The sequence below is a fragment of the Raphanus sativus genome, chromosome 5 (genome assembly GCF_000801105.2).
Source record: "Raphanus sativus cultivar WK10039 chromosome 5, ASM80110v3, whole genome shotgun sequence".
In the NCBI taxonomy this organism is placed as follows: domain Eukaryota; kingdom Viridiplantae; phylum Streptophyta; class Magnoliopsida; order Brassicales; family Brassicaceae; genus Raphanus; species Raphanus sativus.
Window position 1 is genome coordinate 21,669,570 of NC_079515.1, and position 27,459 is coordinate 21,697,028.

General features: G+C 37.9%; 5 protein-coding genes across 11 annotated transcripts; 2 read left to right on the top strand and 3 right to left on the bottom strand.

Annotated features, from left to right (window-relative positions):
• Window positions 1-143: 143 nt before the first annotated feature.
• LOC108862494 (ATPase family AAA domain-containing protein At1g05910) lies at window positions 144-5,974 on the top strand. The gene is made up of 11 exons (XM_057010699.1): window positions 144-280; window positions 677-931; window positions 1,264-1,365; window positions 1,472-3,295; window positions 3,374-3,562; window positions 3,719-3,855; window positions 3,946-4,188; window positions 4,577-4,763; window positions 4,850-4,915; window positions 5,011-5,260; window positions 5,359-5,974. The coding sequence occupies exons 2-11, from the start codon at window positions 707-709 to the stop codon at window positions 5,772-5,774; spliced, it is 3,639 nt and encodes a 1,212-aa protein (XP_056866679.1). The 5' UTR covers window positions 144-280; window positions 677-706; the 3' UTR covers window positions 5,775-5,974.
• Window positions 5,975-5,980: 6 nt separating this feature from the next.
• On the bottom strand, window positions 5,981-10,509 carry LOC108862495 (uncharacterized). 4 transcript variants are annotated; one of them, XM_018636642.2, is made up of 16 exons: window positions 10,358-10,509; window positions 10,051-10,214; window positions 9,543-9,948; window positions 9,308-9,455; window positions 9,079-9,189; window positions 8,778-8,988; window positions 8,270-8,699; window positions 8,046-8,193; window positions 7,767-7,883; window positions 7,507-7,648; window positions 7,226-7,432; window positions 6,922-7,140; window positions 6,736-6,802; window positions 6,484-6,641; window positions 6,341-6,407; window positions 5,981-6,247 (listed from the first exon to the last, which is right to left on the bottom strand). In XM_018636642.2, the coding sequence occupies exons 2-16, from the start codon at window positions 10,198-10,200 to the stop codon at window positions 6,084-6,086; spliced, it is 2,745 nt and encodes a 914-aa protein (XP_018492144.1). In that variant the 5' UTR covers window positions 10,201-10,214; window positions 10,358-10,509; the 3' UTR covers window positions 5,981-6,083. The 4 variants fall into 4 exon arrangements, 3 of the variants coding, with proteins under 3 accessions (XP_018492144.1, XP_018492143.1, XP_056866680.1); XM_018636641.2 differs by having other exon boundaries at window positions 10,318-10,509; XM_057010700.1 differs by having other exon boundaries at window positions 10,051-10,509.
• A 684-nt stretch (window positions 10,510-11,193) lies between these two features.
• On the bottom strand, window positions 11,194-13,285 carry LOC108861213 (uncharacterized). The gene is made up of 9 exons (XM_057010935.1): window positions 13,060-13,285; window positions 12,877-12,943; window positions 12,644-12,795; window positions 12,496-12,562; window positions 12,232-12,403; window positions 12,030-12,141; window positions 11,843-11,937; window positions 11,632-11,709; window positions 11,194-11,480 (listed from the first exon to the last, which is right to left on the bottom strand). The coding sequence occupies exons 1-9, from the start codon at window positions 13,201-13,203 to the stop codon at window positions 11,372-11,374; spliced, it is 996 nt and encodes a 331-aa protein (XP_056866915.1). The 5' UTR covers window positions 13,204-13,285; the 3' UTR covers window positions 11,194-11,371.
• A 741-nt stretch (window positions 13,286-14,026) lies between these two features.
• LOC108805248 (uncharacterized) lies at window positions 14,027-18,539 on the bottom strand. Of its 4 annotated transcripts, none has more exons than XM_056986314.1 (13): window positions 18,284-18,539; window positions 18,076-18,194; window positions 17,547-17,984; window positions 17,347-17,446; window positions 15,721-15,883; window positions 15,561-15,627; window positions 15,323-15,483; window positions 15,177-15,243; window positions 14,916-15,087; window positions 14,739-14,832; window positions 14,566-14,639; window positions 14,370-14,447; window positions 14,027-14,287 (listed from the first exon to the last, which is right to left on the bottom strand). In XM_056986314.1, the coding sequence occupies exons 3-13, from the start codon at window positions 17,932-17,934 to the stop codon at window positions 14,185-14,187; spliced, it is 1,467 nt and encodes a 488-aa protein (XP_056842294.1). In that variant the 5' UTR covers window positions 17,935-17,984; window positions 18,076-18,194; window positions 18,284-18,539; the 3' UTR covers window positions 14,027-14,184. The 4 variants fall into 4 exon arrangements, with proteins under 4 accessions (XP_056842294.1, XP_056842296.1, XP_018432746.1 ...); XM_056986316.1 differs by having other exon boundaries at window positions 17,347-17,443; window positions 18,284-18,537; XM_018577244.2 differs by having other exon boundaries at window positions 17,547-17,876; window positions 18,284-18,536.
• A 3,068-nt stretch (window positions 18,540-21,607) lies between these two features.
• Window positions 21,608-27,002, top strand: LOC130494935 (uncharacterized). Its single transcript, XM_056985783.1, has 9 exons — window positions 21,608-21,752; window positions 21,878-21,968; window positions 22,053-22,106; window positions 22,189-24,284; window positions 24,362-24,896; window positions 24,969-25,068; window positions 25,145-25,586; window positions 26,505-26,679; window positions 26,747-27,002. The coding sequence occupies exons 4-9, from the start codon at window positions 22,205-22,207 to the stop codon at window positions 27,000-27,002; spliced, it is 3,588 nt and encodes a 1,195-aa protein (XP_056841763.1). The 5' UTR covers window positions 21,608-21,752; window positions 21,878-21,968; window positions 22,053-22,106; window positions 22,189-22,204.
• Window positions 27,003-27,459: the final 457 nt, after the last annotated feature.

Genomic DNA, 27,459 nt, shown 5'->3' on the forward strand with positions numbered 1-27,459 from the left:
TTTGGGGTCAATGTGTGATACATGATAAAATTTAGGGAGTAGTTTAAAATAATCCAAAGTTGTAAGAGAATATCCACGGGCTATGAGAGGTAGGGATAGAGATATTCCAAAGCCCAAACAGAGAGCGAGGTAGAAACTTTTATTAAAGCAGCAGCCGGAAAAAAAAAAAAAAACGCTCGAAGAAAAAAGAAAAAAGAGCAAACGAAGACGAACCTGCAAAAAAAATCCTGCAGTCTCTCCACTGACACTTTCCGATCTTTCTCCCTTCTCCAATCTTCAGGTTTTCGCTTCTCTACGTTACCATCATTCCGTTACGCTTGCTCAATTTTCGCATTATCTCAATTTGATTTGGCTCGTTTTGAGTTCTATAGCTTAATGCAATCGGATAAACAGTTGATACAGCTGTTCATAATCAATAGTCTCCTCCACGTTCTCGTTAGAATCATTAGATTTGATTGAGCTTATCGCTTCCAGCTTCCAGTTCTAGGGTTTTTTGATTAGGAACTTTCATTCTAGTGCTCGGAGGAGGTTTAGTAACGTCCCTTGTGGGGTTTATGCTTAGTCTATTAGGTACCAAGAAAAGGCGTGGCTAATATGAGTGTTTTGATCCCTGTTGATTTTTTTAAAACTATGTTTTATTTGAAATGTGATCTGTGAGTCTTGTGTGTTTGTGTAGTTTATGGAAGAAGATAGTTAGTATTTCTCTATGCATCCGAAGCGATCAAGTCAAGGAGATGGGGAGGATATTAAGCCTGTTAGAAGCAGCGATAGGCTTAGGAGGAGGCCTAGATTGTCTGGTCGCTCATGCTATTATTACTCACCAAACATGGTACATAATAGGAAAAGGAACACAAAGACGAGAACGGCAGCTTCGCAGATCGCAAAGATGCTTCATAAAGGGAACAAGCCAGCACGGGCGTCAAACGCTGCGGTAAGCGTCGAACACCAACGTGTAGAAGGGTGTTTTTTTTTTAACAATTCTGAAAGTGCCATTGGATGTCGTTTAGTATATTTATGTGAATGTGTTGGTGCTATTAAGTTTAGCGTTATTTAGAGCATTTGTCCTCCCCTTGAGTTTTAAGTAGATGACAGTTTTTAGATGAAGTGCCTATTATTTATGCCGCTATGAGGTTTCACTCAGGAGAAGATGATCGTTAATGTCTAACGATAGTGGGGTTTGTCCTATTAGTTGATCGGTATCGCATACCGTTTATCTTAGTCTGATTGAACCAGAATGTTGATAACATTGCTGATGACGTGCAGCCAGATGCATCTGACCTCCGGCGCTCCACAAGGAAGAGAAGAATTTCTGTAAATCTTGAAGACTATACTGACAGTTCTGGAGCGGAGGATGAAGATATGATGGTCAGGATATATGCCTCTTAAAGATGGCTCTATGATTATGAAACCTATTCTGTATGTACTGTGTTATATGCCTTCTGAGAATAAGTTTCTGTTCTTTTCTTTTCAGAGTCCAGCATATCGAACTTTGAGGAGTAGGGTCAATAATGGAGTTCATCGAAATTTCTCAACTTCAAAAAGTAGAAAGACCATGGAAGCTGAATCGGCACCACGACGTGAAGGCCTTCGTCCTCGTCGTTCAAAGATACTTGCTAATAAACGACTGAAATTAGAATCTGGCATCAATCGAGATACATCAGAAGAGAAAGATGGCCCAGATGAAACCGAGAACGGAAATGAACTAGATGACCATGACGCTGATGATGGTGAAAATGAGGTTGAGGCCGAAGACGAGGCTAATGGAGAAGATGAGGAAGAAGAAGATGGTGATGATGATGAAGATGCTGATGAGGAACAGGAGGGAAGAAAGAGATATCATCTGCGAAACCGTGATGAAGTGCGTAGGATGCCTACAGAAGAAATTAATAAGCAACAACAACCTAGATCTCCTCGGAGAGCCTTGCATCAAGGCATGGGCACCAGGTCTGGTAGGGATGTCAGAAGAGGCGGGTCTCGACCCCACAAGCGCCACCGCTTTACAAGAACAGATGATTCAGATGATTCTCTTCTTGTGGACGAACTGGACCAGGGCCCTGCAATTCCCTGGGCTCGAGGTGGAAACAGGTCTGGACCACCTTGGCTATTTGGGGGTTTGGACATCCACGGGTCAAGTTCATTGGGGCTGAATGTTGGAGCTTCTGGTTGGGGTCACCAGAGTGATGGTTTAACTGCATTAACTTCCGGGGTTCAGACTGCTGGGCCAAGCTCTAAAGGAGGTGCAGATATTCAACCACTGCAGATTAATGAGACTATAAATTTTGACGAAATTGGTGGGCTGTCCGAATACATTAATGATTTGAAGGAAATGGTTTTCTTTCCGTTACTGTACCCAGAGTTTTTTGCAAGTTACAACATTACTCCGCCCAGAGGGGTACTGCTGTGTGGTCCTCCAGGCACTGGTAAAACACTGATTGCTCGAGCATTGGCATGTGCTGCTTCGAAAGCTGGACAGAAAGTTAGCTTTTATATGCGGAAGGGTGCTGATGTCCTTAGCAAGTGGGTTGGCGAGGCTGAGAGACAACTAAAGCTACTCTTTGAGGAGGCTCAGCGAAATCAGCCATCGATAATTTTTTTTGATGAAATTGATGGTCTTGCTCCTGTAAGATCTAGCAAACAGGAACAAATACACAATTCTATTGTTTCAACTTTGCTGGCGCTGATGGATGGCCTTGACTCACGTGGTCAAGTTGTTCTCATTGGAGCAACAAACAGGGTAGATGCAATAGATGGAGCATTACGTCGCCCTGGTAGATTTGATCGAGAGTTCACCTTTTCTTTACCAGGCTGCGAAGCAAGAGCTGAAATATTGGATATTCACACTCGAAAATGGAAGAATCCTCCTACTAGGGAACTGAAAGAGGAACTGGCTGCTAGTTGTGTAGGGTATTGTGGTGCTGATCTAAAAGCGTTGTGCACTGAAGCTGCCATTCGTGCTTTTCGTGAGAAATATCCACAAGTTTATACCAGTGATGATAAATATGCCATAGATGTTGGATTGGTTAAAGTTGACAAAAGCCACTTCGTAGAGGCAATGTCAGCTATAACTCCTGCTGCCCATAGAGGGTCCGTTGTGCAATCCAGACCACTATCTCCGGTTGTATTGCCATGTTTACATCGACACCTCCTTAAATCCATGAGTTTAATATCAGATATTTTCCCCTCGTCAGCCATGTCATCAGAGTTGACCAAGCTGTCAATGCTTTCATTTGGATCCGCAATTCCTCTCGTTTATCGTCCTCGCCTTCTGCTGCTTGGCGGTGAAGGAGTTGGACTGGTAATTGCTTGTCGTTTCTTGTGATTATCCTCAGAAGGCTTTATTATTATGAACTGAATTCACTTGTTAGCTTAACAGGATCATCTTGGACCTGCTATTTTACATGAGCTAGAAAAGTTTCCTATTCATTCTCTGGGACTTCCATCTCTTCTTTCGGATCCTGGTGCCAAGACTCCGGAGGAGGCGTTAGTACATATATTTACTGAAGCTAGGAGAACAACACCTTCAATACTTTACATACCAATGTTTAATAATTGGTGGGAAAATGTAAGTGTGTTACTTACTACCTAAAATCATTTTCTGCAGTTACGTTGGGAAATAAATGTTTGCATGTTTGCGTACTATAATATCCTACTAGTTGTATTAGGAACTGCTTTGAGTTTTAAGTTGCCAGTCTAATGATCTTGATACTGATGATTGCAGGCGCATGAACAGCTTAGGGCTGTATTTCTGACCTTGTTAGAAGAATTGCCATCAAATCTGCCCATATTGTTACTTGCTACATCTTATGGTGAATTATCTGACATTGAAGACCAGTCAGTATTTGACAATCGATCAGTGTAACATTTTCATTCTTTTGGTTGCCATGAAATAGATTCCACGCTTGTAGTTTGTACTCAGTTTCTTAGACTGTGTACCTTTGCTTTCAGCTATACTGTGGACAAACCATCAAGCGAAGACAGGTCTTTGTTCTTTGACCGATTGATTGAAGCTGCTCTCTCAGTCATTTCAGGCGTGAATGGCAATGCTGATGGATCCCAAGCCCTTCCAGAACTTCCAAAGGTTCTAAAAGAACCTACTGGTCCAAAACCCGCAGAAATAAAAGCCAAGGTGGAAGCAGAGCAGCATGCCCTTCGACGATTGCGTATGTGTCTCAGAGATGTTTGCAATAGGTAAATGTGTATTGGCCTTGACTTAAATAAACATCCATTCAAAGTGCTGCTCGACCCAAAATCTTATGGTAATCGAGGGCCTAATGCGCACAAGTGTCAGATTTTCTTTTTTTACATCTATATGCTCATGCAGTAGCATAGTTAGTTTGTAGATTGGCTTTCGAAATATTTCCATTTTTTCTTCTCTGTTTTATTTAATTTTCATTGCACCCTACCGAAAGGATTGATGTGGCTTCATATTGAAGCTTTATTATTGTCGAATGCTCTCAACTATATCATATAGGGAGTTTTCTTGGGTGTATTACACATGAGCCCGTTTGAAATGTCTCTCGTTATTGTTTCCTTTAAGATATATATTTATAACTTGTGGCATACTTTTGTTGTGCAGGATACTATATGATAAAAGATTCAGCGCATTCCACTTCCCAGTTACTGACGAGGATGCTCCAAACTACCTCTCAATAATTCAAAATCCAATAGATACGGCTACTCTGCTGCAGCGTGTCGATGCTGGGCAGTACCTCACTTGTTCGCCTTTCTTGCAAGATGTTGATCTCATTGTGAAAAATGCCAAGGTGCACACTCCTATTTTGCAACGCATCTCTTTTTAAAACCTTGACAATTTAGAAAATGTGGTCTCATGTTGATCGCGTTTATCCAGGCTTACAATGGAGATGACTATGCTGGAGCGAGAATTGTCAGTAGAGCCTATGAGCTTCGAGATGTAGTATGTTTGCAAGTCTCTTTCCTTGAATTTTTTTTTTGCAGGCGTATCATCCCGCAGAGCTTTTCTCTGAAGCCATAGCGATCTTTATGTTTCAGGTGCATGGTATGCTGTCTCAGATAGACCCAGCACTGCTAACATATTGTGATAAGATCGCAGCTGAAGGTGGTCCGTCACAGATACCAGATGACCTGAGTGGATCTATCCTTGGTTTAGCTCCTGTGGTGCAGATGGGGACTGTTACTAGATCAAGTGCCCGACTTCGAAATCTACAGCCAGAGGTTAATATAGATCGAGATTATGAAGGTCTTAAAAAGCCCAAGAAAACAGCTGATGCTGTCTGTACAGGTAACATGCCACTGGAAACGAATAGTTGGTTCTTGTTTTACGTTTGAAGAATCATACTTGTTACTGGACAACGACTGATGTTGTGTTGTGATGAACAGATTCTGCTGCAGACAAACTACAACACCAAGATCCAGACGTAGAAATGACATCTGTGGAAGCAGGCAATTCAAACTCATCACCTCCTTGTTCTGCAGATGGTGATAAAGAAGATCAAAGCGAGCAGGCACCGAGAAAAGAGGAGGAGACTTGTGCGGAAGAAGGGAGTGGTGACTGTAGTTCCCGAGATTCAGTGAAGTCAGACGAAGGCATTTTAAGCGGGGTAGAATCTGTGAAGGGAGTGCTCATGGAGCGTACTGAGAACTACAGCATTCCGCAGATGGAGAGGGTTTATACTCGAATCATGAAGGGTGTTCTTGAGACTTTGGACAAAGGGCTTGGTGATGATGATCAAAGCCCTAAGCATTCAATTTTGAGATTTTTATCGGAATTCGCCCAGCATAAGGCGAATTTCTGAGGGTTAACTTTTTCTCATATCGGTCACTAGGTTATAGATTTGCTAAGGAAAGAACGAAAGGAACCAAAGTTTTTTTTTTTTCAAATACTGATTTTGTCCTTGACTGGAAAAGTTGCAAGAACAAAAAAGTAGTTCATCAGTAGAATCTTCTTGTAAAGTTAAACTTGCACCATTTATATCTAAAACAAGTTCAAAAGCCAGCTTAAGACAAAACTAGTTGCAAAGATGATGAAACTGCAGAACTAGTGATCTTTACAACCTTTTCTACTCTTGTTTGAAGTTAGCGAGTTGCTCATGGTTCTCACTCAATCAATGACGAGAAGTTGGTGGCTGTTGTCTTGTGTTGTGGTGTAACCTAGTTAGCAAGCAAGCCGCTGCAGATTCCCTAGCTTCCTCAGCATCAGACTTTTCATCTCCACAGATTGTATGCGCAAAGTTAGTCTCCTTTATTCTTACTTCAGCTTCAAACCCACCTGTTTTGGACAAAGCAACAACACCACAAAGGATTTTGAGTTAGTAAAGGAGCTGAACTACGAATTTCACACATATGATCTCCAAATTATTACCATCTGTTGAAGACACGTGATAGTTTGGGAGTACCCAGTTATTCTCAAGACAGAGATCATCGAGTTTCTGCAACAAATAAGGGACATGAATCTTTTTATTTCTGCAACATATAAGGGACTCAAAGAGTTTACCAAAAAGTTACCTGACACATACTTTTGGAAGAAGGAAGAGGTTCAGAGAGCTTCAGCCTCTTGTTGCTTTGACATGCTGAATTGTCATGAGATTCTTGAAGGATACGCCTCCTCGGGTATGCCTCATTACAGCACTCAAGTATTGTTTCTAGTTGCAGCTCCCAATTACCTATACAACACCCATTATGAGCATTAAAAAGGCTCATGCAAAAACAAAGCTGTGGCACAGCAATCTCTGACGTTCTTGATGCGTATATACACACCTCTGACGTTCTTGATGCGTTTGTCACATTCAGCAATCTCGTCTTCTATATCCCTCTGCTGAAGTGTCTGGATCCAAAGAAGAAAAGAGCAACTATTAGGCACTAAATAAGAATGTGTGCTATAGCCAATACAGTTTTTTTTTACTGTATTGTGAATCTTTTGATCAAATTCTGCAGTTATATTACCAGCTTATCTCGTTTGCAGTGAAGAACTTTCAATGCAGTTTCAGATAGAGATGTTGCTCTAGAAAGAAGAGTGCTTTGTAGCTCCTCAAGGTTAAGGTCATGAGCAGAAACAGGAGATGCATTATTATTATTAAGCTTAAGAATGCTCTTAAGTTTGTCAGTAACAGCTTTTTTCCTCTGGTTATCTCTTTCTCTTTGATAATTTGAACCAGATCCAACCTGCACTTACAAAAAGGTGATGAAGATTACTCGAAGATGGAACTGAGAATGTCCAATTAAATATAGTGTAGGTTTCAGACTTCACCTCCCCACCACCTCTCTCTCCATTAGAGTAGCTCCCTTTACAAGGGCTCATATCATTATCTGCATCATTAGCCTTCAACGCAACTACCGTCTCAACCTCGGGTTCCACTGCAGGAACTGTTCTTCCTCTCAAGTTACGAGAATAGAACCTCGGAGCAACTTTTTTTCTAGCTTTAGGACTGCTACGTTGAGCTGCATCTTTTCTGGCCTGCAATTTAGATGCCAATGTTATTTCTGCAGAGCCATTTTTCCTCAACACAATTATCAAATACCAATACATACATTAGTATCATTACTCCTTTTAGCATTATCTCCTCTTCCAGGAGTGTCAAAATTATCAGGCTCATTTGCCTTTCCATTGCTTTCAATCTCATCACAAACAGCTTCTGCTTCTTTATCTATCACAAACTCAGTGTCTTCTCCCCTAGGCACAAAAAAAAAAAAAGAATACAGAAACAGTTAATATTGCTGCTCCTTAAAGACACACTCAGAACTGATGCAAAGAATAACAACTTGTAAGGACAAAAGGGTTGCAGATATACCTGGAAAACCAGTCTGTTATTAGACTGGCATATGGAAGAACGTGAAAGTATTCCACTACGAAACTCGTAGACCATTCAGAGACAGAGAAGCCCTTCTCAAATAAAGGACCTTGCATGCTATTCATACAGTGAAGAGCAAAACAAGCTGATTAGTAAGACATTCAACTAATGAGTTAAAGCGAGTTCAAGAGAGACCATCTTGCCAAACTTAATGAGTTTAAAGATGACATATATGTTGCAGCTAGAGCCTTTCCTTACAATGCCAAAAAATCTACTTACCATTTAAGTGCTTCTTCCACAGGGAACTCTCCGGAAAAATTGTCTTGTGAAGTGCACTTCATTATGTAAAACTTGGCCGTTGTCTTCTCTTCACTCAAGGAGTGCACTAAATGCCTCTCCAAGATCACAACATCTTTGTGATTAATACCTGAAAAAGATTCAAAACTGTTAAGTGACTTCCAGCAATAATGCAACTACCAAGCGATTAACCTCTCTTAACTAACCTGTGGCCTCCTTAATAGCTGCAAATGCAACTTTTTGAAAGATAGCCTCTTCATTCTGGCCTTGAGCAGCAACAGTTTTCTCCAGTAGTGACCACACACCTTGTGTGATGGAACTGTGTTGGAGATAACAGCAAGTCTTCTTTGAGTCAACTAACAAGATTGCAACTTTCTTTATGGGCCACTTCTTCAAGCTGGAAAAATCTGAACACATATCCAAGCTCATGGACAAGCTGCATGCGTCCACAATAACCTTCTCCAGCAAGACAGTTTGTTGTTCCAAAACTCCATCTTCTCCAGATTCCTTAAAATGGGGCAAGAGAGCAGGCCTCATACCCGTAGTCAAGCTACGGAAGGACTCTAAAGACAAGCATTCCAGATGAGGATGCTCTCTTCGGTGGTAATAATTGTACAGCAGCACAACAGCATGAACCTGAATCAACACCATTTGCAAAAAAAAACATAAATCAAGAACTCTAAAAGACACAACACTGTTGACTTTAGAACTCACCTGTTTAGCCACAGATTCACGGACATCCTTGGAAGGAACACTAGTTGGAGAAGGTTTGAGTGGAAGCAAAGGGTCGACTAAGTTCTCTAACAAAGCTCTAATGGCGTCCTCCGTGGAACAAATATCAGACTCATCTGCCTTTCCATTGCTTTCGATCTCATCACATACATCTTCTACTTCTTTCTCTATCACAAATTCAGCGTCTTCTCGCCTAGAGAAACAGAATCAAGAGAGATGCAAAACAAACTCAGAACTGATGCAAAGAATAACAATTTGTAAAGACAAAAGGGTGCACATATACCTGGAAAACCAGTCTGTTATAAGACTGGCATATGGAAGAACATGAAAGTATTCAACTATGGAATTGGTAGACCATTCAGAGAAGCTCTTCTCAAACAAAGGACCTTGCATGCTATACATGCAGAGAAGAGCAAAAGAAGCTGATTAGGAAAATAATAAATATAATATTATCCATTCATGAAGTAAAGCGAGTTCAAGAGACCATCTTGCCAAAGCTTATGAGTCATTACCAATTAAGTGATTCTTCAACAGGGAACTCTCCAGGAAACTTGTCTTGTGAAGTGCACTTCATTATGTAAAACTTGACCGTTGTCTTCTCTTCACTCAAAGAGTGTACCAAATGCCTCTCCAAGATCACAATGTCTTTGTGATTAATACCTGAAAAAAATTCAAAACTGTTAAAAGAAACTTCCAGCAAGAATGCAACTACAGAGTAACCATATATGATTGATCTTCCTTACTAACCTGTGGCCTCCTTAATAGCTTCAAATGCAACTTTTTGGAAGATAGCCTCTTCAGTCTGAGCAGCAGCAGCAGTTTTCTCAAGTAGTGACCACACACCTTGTGTGACGGAACTGTGTTGAAGATAACAACAAGTCTTGTTGGAATCAACTAACAAGACTGCAACTTTCCTTATGGGCCACTTGTTCAAGCTGGAAAAATCCGAAGACGCACCACCCAAGCTCACGGATAAGCTACATGCATCCACAATAGCCTTCTCTAGCAATGCTTCTCCAGATTCCTTGAAATGGGGCAGCAGAGCAGGCCTCATAACAGTAGTCAAGCTACGGAAAGACTCAAAAGGCAAGCATTCGAGATGAGGATGCTCTCTTCTGTGGTAATAGTTGTACAGCACCACAACAGCATGAACCTGTAATCAAACACCCAAACAACAAATCAAGGTTAAAAAAACGCTAAAAAGACACAACCTTTGTTGTATTTTAGATGTCTAATTAGAGATTTAAGAACTCACCTGCTTAGCCACAGATTCACGGAGAGACTTGGAAGGAACATCAGTTAGAGAAGGTTTAGCTGGAAGCAGAGGGTCGACTAAGTTCTCTAACAGAGCTTTAATGGCGTCCTCTGTCGGACAAGCAGGTAAAGAGCAGTTTACCTCCTCCATAATCTCTCAAATCACTAAGCGCCGAAGATTCATTATACACAAAGAGTTTAAGCAAAACGTAAGTAGAAACTCAGAAATTGATAGCAGAGGAGGAAGATGAGAAGATAAAGTTGAGACCTTTCGATGGAAACGAAGGAGAGAAAGTGTGGAACTTTACCGGAAAAGGAAACTCTTTTTAGGATTTGTGACGAAGTTTCCCTAATTGCCGTTTTGGGTATATGAGAAGAGAAAGTTGAAAACTTTAGAAATGTGTCAGCTTTATAGGCAGAGAGAGACAGCAAGGGAAGGGAGAAAGAGGAAGAAGATCATAAAAACTTCATGTGTTTAATACAAAGAAAAAAAGCATTTGTTTTTGTATTTATTTATATTACTAATTGAGGAAAGAAATTCGAAAAGGCGCCAATACTTTTTGTTTTCCCTGCCTTGGGTTTGGTTTCAATGTAAATTGTGTCTCTTTTGAGGGTGTTTTCGGGAGTTTTTTCCTTGTATAGAGTTTACATTGTTGATCTAATACTCTAATTAGACCAATATGATCCTTCTTCAGTTTTACTTAAAGAGGTGTTGTGACTGAAGAGACAAGTGTCTTTACTCTCTTTAAAACGTTTCTTGAGAAGATCAATGGTGATACTGTTTGTGAAGAACGTGGTGTAAGATAGTGGTGGTGAAAACACCAATGCTGCTGATATTCATCTTTGTTGTCGGATGGATCCAACCCCCGTACACGAGTAAACGGAGATGGTTTCTTGATGCTAACGATTATAATAGTATTTAACAACGGTCATGAGAATAAACTCTCATACTTTCTGTTTAATTTACAGTTTCAGTTTGAGATCCAGATTCAAGACTAACTAGCTTTTGGTGAATTGGACAAAAGAATCGTCTGTTATTTTATATATGGTAACTGTTGTCCAATCGATCATATCCAAGAATCCAATTTAAAAACCATGTCTTATAGGTTTTGTTTTCCATGCAGATTGGTTAAACCATACCGAATAATTAGAAAGATCGTGCGTGAAGAACTCAGCATCGAATAAAAAGTTTTTGCAATACTACCGAACATTACGGTTTATCTAGTAGGCCATATGTACAAGAGTTTACAAAAGGTGCAGCTAGCAAAGGCTTTTAAACTAAAGTTTCAGACAGGTAACGACTTCACCGAGGTAATTAACACTTATCTCGAGTTCATATCCTTCAAGCTTTGCTTATTGGTTGCGTAGTATTCATTGATCGTTGTTTCTATTGCTTCCAACAACCGATCACCGTACTTGCTTACCTTAGCCCTGAGCGCAAGTTTAAAGAAAGATATAACACATATACAATCAAACTCGTTTGAGTATTCTTGATTCATTGCTTAATCTAATGATTACGAGCTTTTATCAAAAAAAAAAATGATTACGAGCAGCAGAGTTTCTGAAAGTAAAGATAACTTACTTCCCAAGGCCTCCTATCTCGAGGAGTTCCTTTTTGTTTCTCGGAATCTTTATGCTTATCTTGTGAAGCGTCGGATCGCTGCCACACACATATGTCAAACACAAGGATTTTGGATTAAATTGACGTTGATCAAGTATAGTAAATAACTTGGGAGAGATCATGCATGGAAAATAAGCAAACAGAATAAAAAAAAAAGGTTTTCAAGACTTACCTGAATATATGATATGCGGTGACACCGTCAGGGCTTTCTTTGACAATATTAGAACGAAGCTTCCTCAAGGATTTGTACATTTTGGCGGTGAGTTCCTATAGAAAAAGATCAGTGAATCACGAACTCAGCAATTTTAAAAGTGGTAGATAAATCTCAATATTACAAAGATAGATAGAGAGAGAGATACCAAATTTGCAATTGGAAGAGGAAGACTAGTTTGATTCTCTGATGGTAATGGATCTTTTTCTGAGGTTTCACCGAATATACTCGGCTTCAGTACTTTCATGGGAGATGGGGATCTGCAACCGAATATGTAATGTCTTACCTAATGCTATCTTAAACAAGCCTAATTAAAAACACATATAAATAAGGCAATGATTTGCTTGAACCTCAAATGGTCCACTGTTAGGACATCGTTGGCTGTTGTTCTGTTGTGGTGTAACCTAGTTAGCAAGCAAGCCGCTGCAGATTCCCTAGCTTCCTCGGCATCACACTTTTCATCTCCACAGATTGTATGCGCAAAGTAAGTCTCCTTTATCCATACTTCAGCTTCAAATCCACCTTTTGGACAAAGCAAGAACATCCACATGTAAGTTTTTGTGTTAGTAAAGGATATTATGTATTTTCTATGTGATCTTATTATAAGAACTCACCATCTGATAGAGACACATGGTAGCTTGGTAGTACCCAGTTATTCTCGAGACATATATCATCCAGTTTCTACAATAAAGTAAGAGAAATGAATCGTTTTCTTTGAACACGGAATGATCAAGACTCAAGAATTGCCCCCAAGAGACTTACCTGACACATGCTTTTGGTACAAGGAAGAGGCTCACAGAGCTTCCTCTTGTTGCTTCCACATGCTGACTTGTCATGAGATTCTTGAAGGATACCCCCCGGGTATGCCTCGTTACAGCTCTCGAGTATTGTTTCCAGTTGCAGCTCTACATCATCTATATAACCCCACGCCCACACAATAAGCATTCAAGTTCATGTAGAAACAAAGTTGGGGCAAAAAATAAAGAGGAAAAAACCTTTGATGTTCTTGATGCGTTCATCGTATTTAGCAATCTCGTCTTCTATGGACCTCTGCTCAAGAGTCTGCATGCATGCATGAATCCACAGATAAGAAGAGTGTAACCCTTAGGCAGCGTAAAAGAAGAATCTATACTATTGTCAATCAACTTCTATCTTTGATCAAAATCTAGAGTTATTACAAGCTTATCTCTTTTGCAAAGAAGAACTTTCAATGCAGTCTGGGAAAGCGATGTTGCTCTAGAAAGAAGACTTGTTTTTAGCTCCTCAGGTTTTAGATTAGAGTGAGGAGAAGATACATGAGCTGGAATGCTATTAAGTTTCATCTTCTCGATTGCCTCTTTCTCTCTGTGAGTAAGACAGTAGAAGATGTTGATCAGATTTGTTTTTCTTGTTTAGATGTTTTTCTTGTTTAGACAATAATGGAAATATGAGAAGGCACCAATGGTTTACATTTGGTTTTATGTAATTTGTGTCTAATTTTAAGGGGTATTTAGGGAGTTCCAGTCTTGTACAGTAGACTTGCTCTCATCTTTACCTAGAGATTCCTGAAGTGATTGATAGATATGAGTCTTTCAATTTGATTTTGAGATTTACACAACAGCCTAATAACTCAAAACCTGAAAAGGCTATTATATCTACTAAACAAGGCATCATCATTTTGTTTCTAAGCTCTTTTGGAATTTGAAGTTCAGAACAAAGAGAAGAAAATATAAGTTCAAATACTTGGAACTCCTAAAGTCGGATGTGAGGACACCTGACGTGAGTGGAGTGCATCTAATGACACTACCAAAGAAGAATTTGATCACAGACAAGAAGAATTTTATCTTTTATGGAAATTTGGTACAAAGGGGAAAAATATCACATAAAACGGAAAGATTTGATGGTATATATTCAAGAAAGCTTGACAGGAGCTAAGTAGTAAATATCACACAGAGAGATCAAAACTAAGTAGTAAAAGAACTAAATCAAGTATTTTGGTGAGTGATCGATCGTGTCAGAAGAAACAAAACAACTATTGTCATATATTAACAACTTTGGATGGTTAAAAATTGATCATAAGTGTGGTGTCACTAGTAGGAGAGATTTTTGTCCGGTCATATCATTTCTTAGGTTTTGTTTCCAGTACACAACCACATAGAAAGATCATGCATGAAGAACCCAACATCGAATAAAAAGTTTAAGGTTTTAGACCGTAGAAGTTTACAAAAGGTGTAGAAAACTCTTTTAAAGTTAAAGTTTCAGAGTGGTTACGGCTTCACCAAGGTAATAACTCTTAACTCAGCTCCTAAAACACATCTTTGTCCTTATTTTACTCTATGGAGCCTTTCTTCTTGGTTAAGGGAGTATTCCCTGATCGTTGATTCTATTGTTTCCAACAATCGATCACCGTACTTGCTTACTTTGTCCCTGAACGCAAGTTTAAAGATACTCATACAAATAATCAAATTGAGTATTAATTAAAGAGGTTTTGGAAGCAGAAATGACTTACTCCCCAATGCCATCTATCTCGAGGAGTTCCTCTTTGTTTCTCGGAATCTTTTTGCTTATCTTCTGTAGCATTGAATTGCTGCCACCACAACACACACGCATTTTTGTAAGGGCATGGATCAAATTGAGAATCATCAACTTGAAAGAGATAATGGAAAATAACCAAACCAAAAAAAAAATGGTTTTCAAGACTTAACGTGAATATTTGATATGGCATGACAAGATTCGAACGAAGCGTCCTCAAGGCTAAGAACAAGTAAGCGGTGAGATCCTATATATAGAAGGAAAAAAATCAATGAAACCACAAACTCAGTAATTCAAAATTTTGTAAAATTAATCTCAACAGTAAAAGAAGAGACTAGATAGATACCACTTGTGCAGTTGCAAGTGATGTTAATGAATCTTTTCCTGAGGTTTCACCGGGTGTACTCGTCGGCATGGATACTTCTGCGGACGTAGGGGATCTGCAACCAAATATGTAAGTCTTACCAAATGCTACTTTAACAAACCTAGATTAATTAAACACACTGCAATGATTTGCTTGAACCTCAAACGGGCCTCTGCTACGACATCGTTGGCTGTTGATGTGTTGTGGTGTAACTTAGTTAGCAAGCAAGCCGCCGCAGATTCCCTAGCTTCCTCGGCATCAGATTTTTCTTCTCCACAGATTGTGCGAGCGAACTGAGTCTCCTCTATTCTTACTTCAGCTATAAATCCACCTTTTTGAACAAAGCCACAACATTAACATGCAAGTTGTTGTGTTAGTAAAGGATGTGTATTTTTGCTATATGATCTCACAAAACCTTACCATCTGAGAGAGACACATGGTAGCTTGGTAGTACCCAGCTATTCTCGAAACAGATGTCGTCGAGTTTCTGCAATAAAAAAAGGATAAATGAATATTTTTCTTGAACGTCACATGATCAAAGACTTTGTTTACCAAAGAAAAGTTACCTGACACATGCTTTTGGTACAAGGAAGAGGCTCACAGAGCTTCATCTGCCTCTTGTTTCTTTGACATGCTGATTTGTCATGAGATTCTTGAAGGTTACTCCTCCTCGGGTATGCCTCGTTGCAGCTCTCGAGTATTGTTTCTAGTTGCAGCACCAAATCACCTATATATTACCCAGCCCCCACACGATAAATTTCAAGTTCAGGTAGAAACAAAATTGGAGCAAAAATGGGAAAATACCTTTGATGTTTTTGATGCGTTCATCGCATTTGGTAATCTCGTCTTCTATTGACCGCTGCTCAAGAGTCTGCATGCATGCATCCACAAAGAAGAAGAAGAGAAACAATTAGGCGGTGTAAAAGATTAATATGTATTTTTGATCAAAATCTAGAATTATTACAAGCTTATCTCGTCTGCAAAGAAGAACTTTCAATGCAGTTTCGGAAAGTGATGTTGCTCTAGAAAGAAGAGTCGTCCGTAGCTCCTCAGGGTTTACATTAGACTGACGAGCAGAAACAGGATCTGACATGCTATTAAGTTTCATCTTCTTGATACCTCTTTCTCTGTGAGTCAGACAATATTCATTAACAGACAATCTTCAAGTTTTAACAAACCCTACTAGTATAAGAAGAGACGGCAGAAGATGACGGTCAGATTTCTTTTTCTTGTTTAGACAATAATGGAAATTTGGAACGGCGCCAATCGTTTACATATGGTTTTACTGTAATTTATGTCTCTTTAAGGGTATTTGGAGAGTTCATGAAGTGATTGATCGATAGGAGTAGGTCTCGGTATAAAACCCAATAACCGAATCTAGACTGAAGTTTACAAATAACAGAGTAGTTTTTAATATTTTTTAAACCGAAAAATCAAAACAGAACCGAAATAGATATTCAAATATATAAAACATTGTATTATTTATATATCTAAACGTATTAAATATAATTAGTTTTAAAATTAATAAATATTTTAAGTGACTGTTTATAAACCAAAACTATGTATTTTGTCCGCCTACGCAGACATAACCGTCTTACGAAAATCTATTAAATTATATCTTATTATAAGTTATTTACATATGACAAAGTTTCATCAAAATATATATGTTTATCACTGAGTCAAAAAAAACACTCACATACTAAAAAGAATTTTTAAATATTTTATACAAATGTTTTTTTGTGTATTAATTAACATTTAATTATAAAAAATTGTCTTAATTTTTGAATTTTATAATAAAAATATTATTTCTAAATAACAACAAATATATATATATATGTAAGAATTATCTTATTTTAAAAAAATTTGATTTACAATAAATAAATAAGTTCATCAATGTTTTGAAAATGTTAGAGCAGAACCTGTTTTGGGTTTCTTAAATTTTATTTTTGGTTTTTTTTATTTAAAAAATAAAAATAAAAAGGGAACCAATTGCGGACCGCTACGTGTCAGTGGGGTCCGCAGACAATCCCAGAAACATACCAAGATCGTTCCTTCTTTCGCTACTTTTGTTACTGTTTTTACTGATCTTGTGGGCTCCCCAGCACTACTTTTTTAAAAAAATCCCTAAAGGATATGCCATATTGATGCTCTTAGACCATCCGCAACAGGAGATGTTAAGCATTTCTTAGCACTAATTCTTAGACAAACTGATTAAAAAAATATATAATATTTTGCTTAACCTAAGGATGAATCCTTAACTAAGAGCATCTCCAATGGTGTTATCCACCATTGGAGTCTTTGAGACTAGAATATTGTTTTTTTTTTTTTGAATAGTTTAGGACTCTAACCATAATTGTATCTCCAATAGTGTTATTCATCATGGAGTTCTTAGATTTTTTTTTTTTTGAATTGAATTTTAGAACTTTGGAATTTTTATGTGTATATATGTGTACATCCATGCATAGTTTTCCTTGAAAGAGAGTGTTCCATTCAAAATGTTGTTCTACACTTCATAAACTTGACAATTACTTGAATGTCTAAAATCATTTTTATCTAGTCACATAGAGAAACGAATGAAAATTCATGGTACCTTTCAGGAGCTTCATCCAAACTACTTTTGCCATCTTCATCAACTTCACCCATTATGCAATCATCCAAGCTACTCTTTCCATCTTCATCGATCTCACCTACTTCCCATGTTGCAAAAAGAGAAAAGAAACAACATGAGATTTGAAACATGAATCCAGGATATAAAAGCAGTAACGGGATACACACAGGTAGAAAACAAACCTATTGGATCTTCTTCCACATTCTTTCCTTCTTCCTCCTCCGAATCTGATCCCCACCGGTCTCCTCCATCATCAAAGTCCCACCTTTCTCCATCCGGAGGCATCCAAAAGTCAAGCTCCTGCTCTTGAGCATCTTCAACATTCTCATGTTCGAGTTCATCCATAACAACATCCTCTCTATTCTCTTCCTTCTCATCTAACGTCTTGTTTTTCTTCTTCTCCTTCTTAGTCTTCTTCTCCTTCTTTTTATTCTTCTTCTTTTCTTCCTTCACCACAGTTTCTCCACCTTCCTCTGGAATAGCACCAGACTCTTTCTCTCTTTCTTTCTCCCCTGTTAAACAAGCAACAACACAACCGTTAACAAGTTTTGCAACATAAACAACTCTCATCAAGAGCCAAGAGATCGTTTATATCTTCGTTATAAATCCCTGCTTGCATCCTTGTGGTGAAGCAAAGAAAAGCTAATCAAAAACACTGCACAAATAACACTAAATCTAAAGAAAAAACACTTGACAAGTTAGGAGATGAACCTGATATACATTCTCAAACAAATCATTAACAGCAAGAGGGATGATTCCTGGTTCACTCTGTGAGCCTCGCATCGTATGCGTCTTCCCATTGTTCGTTTGACCATAAACAAAGACGGTTCCTCCAAAATGAAATAGAAACTCAGTACTGAAATATCTCAAAATCGAAGCAAAACTAATCGAACAGATACGTGAATCATCTGAGGATTACCGTTGAATCCCCGAACGGCAGCAGCAAAGAGATCTTCCACGGGCTCTTCATCGCGTCCTCCGTGGAAAGCGGACGAGATCTGACTGAGACGTGTATTCTCTCCATCTCCGAACCCCGATTATCTTCTCCGAGATCTTCCACGGGCTCTTCATCGCGTCTCTTTTCTCAGAGCCAAATGGCCTTTCGCCTTCGACAATTTTTCTTTTTCGTGATGGAGAGTGAATATTCTTTTTCACACGCAAAACGCAAACCCCAGCTGGACCACTCACACTTTGGACACGTACACAAGGACTTGATCCTTCTAATCCTTGTTCAAGGATCAATCCTTCCGTAATCGAACATATGTATTAATATTTTAATCAAATTAACCTATGTTATCACGCTAAGGATTGGTTAAATCCTCCTTTGCGGATGCTTTAAGGACATTAAGGACTAAATCCTTAATGTGTTGGCAGCATCTAATTGGTTAAGCACCCACTACCTTCCTTTTCTCTCCCTCTTCTTCTTCTTCTTCCTCCTTCCTCACCGTTTCTTCTACCTCTCCTCCTCCACAGAAATTATCTTTCATTCTCTTTCCTAAATATTCCTTTTGATTTTTTTTTGGTACGAATAAGAAGAAGAACAAGGACGTGGTGCTTCTCTTGTCCTCTGTTAAATCGGAGTTTTTCACTGATTTGGATTTTTAAGATTCAATTCAAAAAAAAAAATTCTAAACACTTGAATAACACCATTGGACATGTAATTACAGATAGAATCCTTAACTATTCAAAAAAACATTATCCTATTGTTAAGGACTCCAGTAGTGGGTAACACCATTAGAGATGCTCTTAGAAGATCTCTTATGTTTTAAAATATTCATTTTTGTCTTCGTGAGTTGTTTCTTTGTATGCATATCTTATATGACATGTAATTGAGAATTACTTTGGTATCAGTAAAACATAAACATGATTTTTTATGGTAACACATATTAGTAAAATTTACAATTGTTCGAAAACGTATATGTTATTTTAAACTGAACACTAATAAATTAAAATAATAAATTGTATATGCTATCGATAAGTTTATATTAACAAAACCTAAAAATATGTAACATTTTTAATACCAATATATAGATTCAATCCTTTCATGATGTATAAGAGAAGAATCTTTTTATATAATACTAATATGACAATATCAAATAATTGTGCAGATGATAATTATTATATTTTTAAAAAACTATTGAGAAATTGTCACTAATACCATTTTCATGATACCATTTTTCAAAAATACACTAACCAACTTTACCATTAAAATTTAAAGAGAAAAAGACTATTATACCCTTTTATAGACATACATATGATCTATCGTCCTCTTCTCCAAATCTCATCGATCGCACAGACAGGGAAAAAAAATTTCGATGAGACCGACCATTCTCCGGTGACCAATTCAGACGATATCAAAGACTCTCCGGTGACCAATTCAGACGATATCAAAGACACTCTGCTGACCAAATCCAATTACTGCTGAAATCAACGACGGTAAAAGTAGACCGTACGGCGTTCATCCGGCAAATCCCCCCCCCCGCTCGAACCATCAAGCCATGGAGGAGACTCATCTCTTCCTCTTCCGGAGATTCATCATCTAGCTGCGGACTCATTTTGCGGTGGTCCGATTCGCGTGTCAACGGAGCTGCAAGCAGGAGACAGTCAAGAGCGAGAAAGAAAAACCTGAGAAGGATCTGTGTGACGGATTAAGTCAACTCAGAGACAAAGAATCAATTGGGACTATCGGTGATGATATGGAGGATGTACATGACGAGGCGACACGAGAAATACTAGCTAATGATCAAGTTGAAGGTAAAATGGTTTGTTTCCGAAGCTTCTTTGTTGATTTTCTTATTCGTGTCTTGACGAGATGATGTTTTGGATTTACCAGATGTTCGAGAAAATTCACCAGTGGAGCCAAATGATCAAGATGTAAGAGAGGTGAAGGTATTCTTCTTTAACACTAATAAGTTTGATGGAATCTACAAGTTCACTTCAGTGTAGTCTATGTTATGGCCTATGCGTTGTAAACAAGGGATCAAAAGTTTCGTAGTTGTAGTTCGTATGACTTGTTACTAGGCAAAGCGGCTTGAGAATTGGCTTTAGTGATCTCTTGTTAACAAGACGAAGGAAAGTTTTTTTTTCTGCCTTTTTAAGAATCTAATAGGTACTCGTATAGTGATGATACTACTAGTAGATGGGAAGAGTAGTGATCGTAGGCTTGTAGCCGTTTAACTTTTGGTTACGATTAATCTGAATAGTTACAATTTTAAGAACAACGATGTGGCCTTTGACTTTTTTTCTCATGTGGCACATTGCAGAAGCCAGATAGGCAAGGAAGATGTTGCAAGTGTGGTTGTGCCTGTTGTTGAAGTTGCAGTAGAAAACAGCAAGGTGGAAATATCTCCTGACTTGACTGCATCATCAGACCCTTCATTGGTGGAGCCATCTCCACCATCGGATCCTCACTACAAGAAAATAGCTCTATTGCAACAGAAAAATTGCAACATCCGTTTTCGTTATTAATTTGCTATGATTATTGCAATATTTTTGCAATAATTAATATTTGTTACAATTTTGTTACAAATTTATTGCAAAATAACAACTAAAACTAACGTTGCATGTTTTTGTTAGTAAATTACAACGTCTTGCAATATAAACAAATATCTTGCAAGTTTCGCAAGAAACTTTCAACACTTTTGAATCGTTGCTAATTTGCAAAAAAAGAAAAATATAAAAAAATAAGTGGGAAAATATGTGACTGATTATATTTTTTTGTTATATGTTCTTTAATAGAAAAAAGTTTTAAAAAAGTTTATGTTAAGTACAAAAATATAAAATATAATAATATATTATATATTTAATTATGTACACTTTTTTCCTAAAGTTTCAGATTCTTGAAATTTAGTAAATAGTTTTATTTTTTGAATTTTTTTTATCCTGGTATGGTTTGGTTTACTTATGCCAATTCAAAAAAAAAAGAAATTCGACAAAAAAAATAATTTATAATTTCTTCCAAAAGATAATTATAAACTAACTATGCTATATACAAAAAATAACCTATGCTATACATACGTAATATCTTTTTACCTTTACTTATTTTTTTTCCTTTAGCTGAGTTATCTTTATCAGGAAAAAAGAAAAAAATAGAATTGATAATTTTTAAGAAAACAAAACACTAATAACTTAACCTAATAACAAAACACTAGATAATTTAACAATTGGTCGAAATTGTTTTTCTTTTTGCGTTGGTGGTGGTGGTCGTTGTAGGTAACGATAGGTTATTAGTGTCATTTAACACAGAATCTCTATCTTCACGTTCTATCTCCAACCTAATAACTTAACGACCTTTTTTTTGTCTTGAAACAGAGCATAACAACAACACAACAGAGACGAAAGATTTTCTGTCTTAATCTCTCTCCAATTTCTCTGCTTAACTCCCTTGAGTAAGTTGACTCCTTCTATCTTCTTATCTGTTATGTTTCTCTCTGTCCTTATTAGCTTTGTAGTGTAAGTCTTATAAGGATTGAGTTTTAAACTATTTGCTTAACCTCTGTTTTTATCATGACAGAGAAAACAAATACAATTTGTTGCTGTTTCTTCCTTAATTGAACGGCTCGGAACACTTACATCTACTTTTCATACTATTCTTCTAACAATCGGTATGATGAATCTCAGAAGTCTAAATCTAGACAACTTTGAACGGTTCGGAAAACTTACGTCTACTTGTTGACTACGTGATACAGGTGCCATTCGGGAGTCAGTTGATACCAACAAAATTATTCAAAAGCAAAACTGAGGTACGTATTTGTTAGAAACGTTCCTGGTTTATGTACTTATGCATTGAGCTAATGATTTAAGTGCTAGATTGGTTGGTTGCAGATTTTTGAATTACTAAATGTCTTCGAGTAATTCTAATCAAGCTATGAGGCAATGGATGTATGCAAGAATTGATCCCAATACCAATCAAGTCTCAAATTCATTTACAGAAGGATTGAAAAGTTTCATGGCTATTGCTAAAAACCATGTTTTATTTGCTCAAAAGCAGAAGATATTCTGTCCTTGCATCAAGTGTGAGAACAGAAAATTTCTTGATGAGCAAACAGTCGCTGGCCATTTATATAACAGAGGGTTTATGGCTAATTATCTTGTTTGGGTTGCACATGGAGAAAACTATGGAGTTGACGATCACCAGCAACATGCTCATGAAAATACAAACACACCCATAGATGTCTCCATGGAAGCTCAAAACTCTTATGTTGAGATGATAAGTGATGCCTTTAATGATCATACATCATCTCATATAAGTATTGAAGAAGATCCCAATGAAGAAGCCAAAAAGTTTTTCAGTCTGTTAAATGCAAGCCAAAATCCTATATATGATGGATGCCGAGAAGGACACTCACAATTGTCATTGGCGGCTCGATGTATGACTCTGAAAACAGATTATAACTTGTCTGAGAAGTGCATGGATTATATTGCTCAAATGTTGAAAGACTACATGCCTGCAGATAACACTGCCACTGCTTCATACTACGACACAAAGAAGCTGATGCGATCATTGGGGCTGCCTTACAAAAAGATAGATGTGTGTCAGAGTAACTGTATGATCTTCTGGAAAAACGACGCAGACCTAGAAAGCTGTAAATTTTGTGGAGCTGCCAGATTCAAAAGTGCAAAACCTGGAAGAAAAAAAGTTCCTTTTCGACAAATGTTTTATCTGCCAATAGCTGATAGACTGAAAAGATTATATCAGTCAAAGAAGACAGCTTCACATATGAGGTGGCACAAAGAGCATTATTCAACTCAGGCTGGTAATGTAATGAGTCATCCATCAGATGGTGAAGCATGGAAACATTTTAACCAGCTATATCCTGATTTTGCCAATGAATCTAGAAATGTCTATCTTGGTTTGTGCACAGATGGATTTAATCCTTTTGGTATGTCTGGTCAAAATTATTCGCTGTGGCCGGTCATTCTTACTCCATATAATCTACCACCTGACATGTGTATGAAACATGAGTTTATGTTTCTCACAATATTAATTCCTGGTCCCAACCATCCAAAAAGGAGTTTAGATGTGTTTTTACAGCCTCTCATAGAGGAGCTTAATGGTTTATGGACTGATGGAGTTGAGTCATATGATGTATCGCTGAAGCAGAACTTTACATTACGAGCTATGCTTTTATGGACGATCAGTGATTTCCCCGCTTATGCTATGTTATCTGGATGGACAACTCATGGACGTTTAGCATGTCCTTATTGTATGGACGACACTGAAGCTTTTTGGCTGAAGCATGGAAGGAAAACATGTTGGTTTGATTGTCACCGTCGTTTTCTTCCAAAAGATCATAGTCTGCGCCGTAACAAGAAAAACTTCAGAAAAAATAAAGTAGTTGATTCTGATCCACCAACGATATATTCAGGCGAAGCTTTATGGACTGATCATGTGATGGGTTTACCAAAGACTGCTAACTGTGGAGGAGAAGGACATCCAAAAATAGCGGGATACGGTGAGAAACATAATTGGCATAAGCAGAGTATATTTTGGGAGCTACCTTATTGGAAACATCTTCTTCTTCGTCATAATCTTGATGTGATGCATATCGAGAAGAATTTTTTTGATAATATCATCAATACATTACTGAATGTTCAAGGGAAAACAAAAGACAATGTTAAATCCCGTCTTGATTTGGCTGATATTTGCAATCGCAAGGACCTGCATATGACTAATGAGGGAAAAGCTCCAGTTCCATTATTTAGATTATCTCCTGAATCCAAGACGTGTCTATTTAATTGGTTGAAAAAGGATGTTAAATTTTCTGATGGCTATTCGTCGAATCTATCTTCTTCGGTTGATTTTAATGGAGGAAAGCTTTCTGGAATGAAGAGTCATGACTGTCATGTTTTTATGCAAAGATTACTTCCAATAGCTTTTGCGGAATTATTACCTAGCAACATCCACCAAGCATTATCGGGTATTTATTTTTTATACATATAGTTCTTCTTGCATAAGTGATGAAATACAAAAATATATTGATGATTTTTTTTACAGGTATAAGTTTATTCTTTCGTGATCTATGTGCACGGACCTTGGACAGAGATTCTGTGGAGATATTAGCTAGCAATATCGCTATTATCATGTGTAACTTGGAGAAAATATTTCCACCATCTTTTTTTGATGTGATGGAGCATTTGAGCGTTCATCTCCCTCATGAGGCAAAGCTAGGTGGTCCAGTCCAATTTCGATGGATGTATCCATTTGAACGATATATGTATCATTTGAAGAAGAAGGCAAAAAATAAAGCTAAAATTGAAGGATCCATCGTAGAACAATATGTTAACGAGGAAATTTCAGATTTTTGTTCATACTACTTTGAGGCTAATATTCAGACTAAAAGTCGCAATGACTCTCGCAATGATGATGGAGGTGGCGTGCATAACAATTTATTTCCAGATATTTCTGAAATATTTTTACAAGGTGGAAGAGGCAGTGGGAAAGCTTTGGACGTTTGGTTGGACTCAAAAGATTATCAACGTGCACATTCGTACGTCCTTTTAAATTGTAGTTATCTACAACCCTTTGAAAAGTAAGTTTATCTTAATTTAATATTGGTCTTACCATTATTAGTTTCATAATACACTGTAAGTTTTGTATACAGATTATTCGAAGAAGACATAAAAAAGACGCATCCCACCACAAATGAGGCTCAGTTGTTTGATTTAAAAGAACGTCAGTTTGGATCATGGTTGAAAAAACATGTAAGTATTAAACTGACATCTAGAAGTATCTAACAAAATAAAGTACGTTACTTACTACAATTATTGTATTTCTCAGATTGGAGTTGACACTAACCACAGTATATATCCGTTATGGTTGCATGACTTGGTACACGGACCGGCAACTAAAGTAACCTCTTGGCCAATTTATTTTTGTCGAGGATACAACTTCCATACGCTAGATCATGGAAAAGATCGCAGTACGTTCAACTATGGTGTTTGTGTGAAAGGAACATCTGATTCAAGTGGAGAATCTGAATGTTATGGAATCATAAAACAAATATTTGAGTTGTATTATCCAGGAGTTGTTGGTCTTAGAATTGTTCTTTTCAGATGCGATTGGTATGACTCAACAATGGATAAAGGTGTACGCATAAACAGATCAGGGATCGTTGATGTTAATCGCTCTAGACGGTACGGAAAATATGATCCCTTTATTTTTGCTAGCCAAGCAGACCAAGTATGCTTTATATCGTATCCTCGTCTAAGCCAAGGAAATAGTAATTGGTATGCAACAATGAAGATGCAACCAAGAGGAAAAATTATATGCAGTGAAGAATTGGATCCGAGTGATTTTTTTTTGTTTTCTTCGCCTGAAAAGAAAGATAGAGAACGGCGACGGTTCTTGACCAGAAAAAAAAAAACAAAACGGCAATGGCTATTCAGAGACGATTTTTTAGAACCACCACACATAGAGCTCCGGCGATAAGAGTTCAAGCTTGGATGGTGCTCTCGGACTTCAATTGGTCTTCGATCTGCAGCAGAAAAGATGAACTGACAACACATCTGAGCTTTCGAGAGGGTTCTTCTTTTCTTCTTCGGAATTCTTCTTCTCTTCTTCCTCCTCGGGCTTCTACTGTTCACAGATGAGGACGACATGCATGTACAAAGATCATATGCTTTCCTTGTTTCTTCACCTGAAAAAAAGAGAGAGAAAGAGTGGCGGTGGCTATTGGGAGGAGATCTTCACGGCCAAACCAGATGGAGCTCCAGCGATAGCAGTTCAAGCTTCGATGGTGCTCTCGGGCTTCCCCTGGTCTTCAATCTGTAGAAGAGTAGCTGAACCGACAACATATCCGAGCTTTGGCGATGTGTTCTGCTTCTCTTCTTCCTCCTCGGGGTTTACAAGAGTACAATAAAGGGTTAAGACCTGTGCTGTGGTTAACACCTGACTTCCCTCTTAAGACAGAAGAGCTTCTTCCTCTGCTTGACATATTAGCTAATAAGGTAAAAGCCGTGACGAGGCTCAGAGAGCTCCTGTATTTGCTCTGTTTTAACTGATTTTCAGTAGATGATGAAGCCACACACCCTGAAAAGTACTGGTTTTTGTATACATATATATGCAATACTGTATATATGTATATTACGACTTTTAGCATCAACTTCACGTCATGCATATTCCCTTTTTTTTGTTGCAGAGAATGGTGGGAAAGCTGGAAGTGTTGATATCTCTTCTCGTGATCCCTTTGAGTATCTCGCAACTTGCCATATCGGGCATCATGTTGAAGTTCATCTAAAAGATGGGTCGGTTTACAGTGGCGTGTTTCATGCTTCTGCTGATGTGGAGAACAATTTTGGTGAGGAGACCTTTTTGTTCCTTTTGATTTTGTATTTAGTGTAGCAGCAGCCTTGATAGTAATGACATTAATTATATTTGCAGGGCAAGCGATAACACAACGGTGAGAGAGGAGATTGTGACAGAGAATGATCTAGAGCATTTGCTGCAGCTGCTTGAAGTTGGGAATGCGACCAGGGAATGGCAATCCATGATGGACAAGACTGCTCCAAATATGAGTTACCAGGCTTGGCGCCATGACAAGAGCTCCATCCGTGTACTCATCACTTTCACGATGCAAAGTCATCAGACAGTTCAGCGCCATGGGCGTCAGGAAGAACAGGAAACAAGCTGCTTCTAAACCTGGTTCCTATAGTTCCCGTTCCAATCAAGAACCGGAATAACATATCAGAGGTAATAAATACATAGTTTGTAATTGTTTTTAATTTTTAGTCAAATGTGTTCCCTCTTTATATTTCATTTCCCGCTCCACTTTAGTTTGTTTAGAGAATATTGTGCTAAAAAGATATGGAATATCCAATATCGAGAGGTTTAGATTTTATTGTTTTCTTATGTATATATATACAGCTTATACGGTGTCTTCAACAATCAAGTAAATTCAGCATCGTTCTTTGAAAGCAACTCATCTCCAGATGGCGAATGAGGGTCAAAATCATGGAGCCGCCCAACCTATGAATGTCTTAGGTGTTCTTAATCCATCCAGAGTCAATGGATCATTGTGGTAAAAAAGAAACACATGTATTTTTTTTTATATATGAACCTCAGGTTAAAGTTTGAGTTGCGTTATATTTTTATTT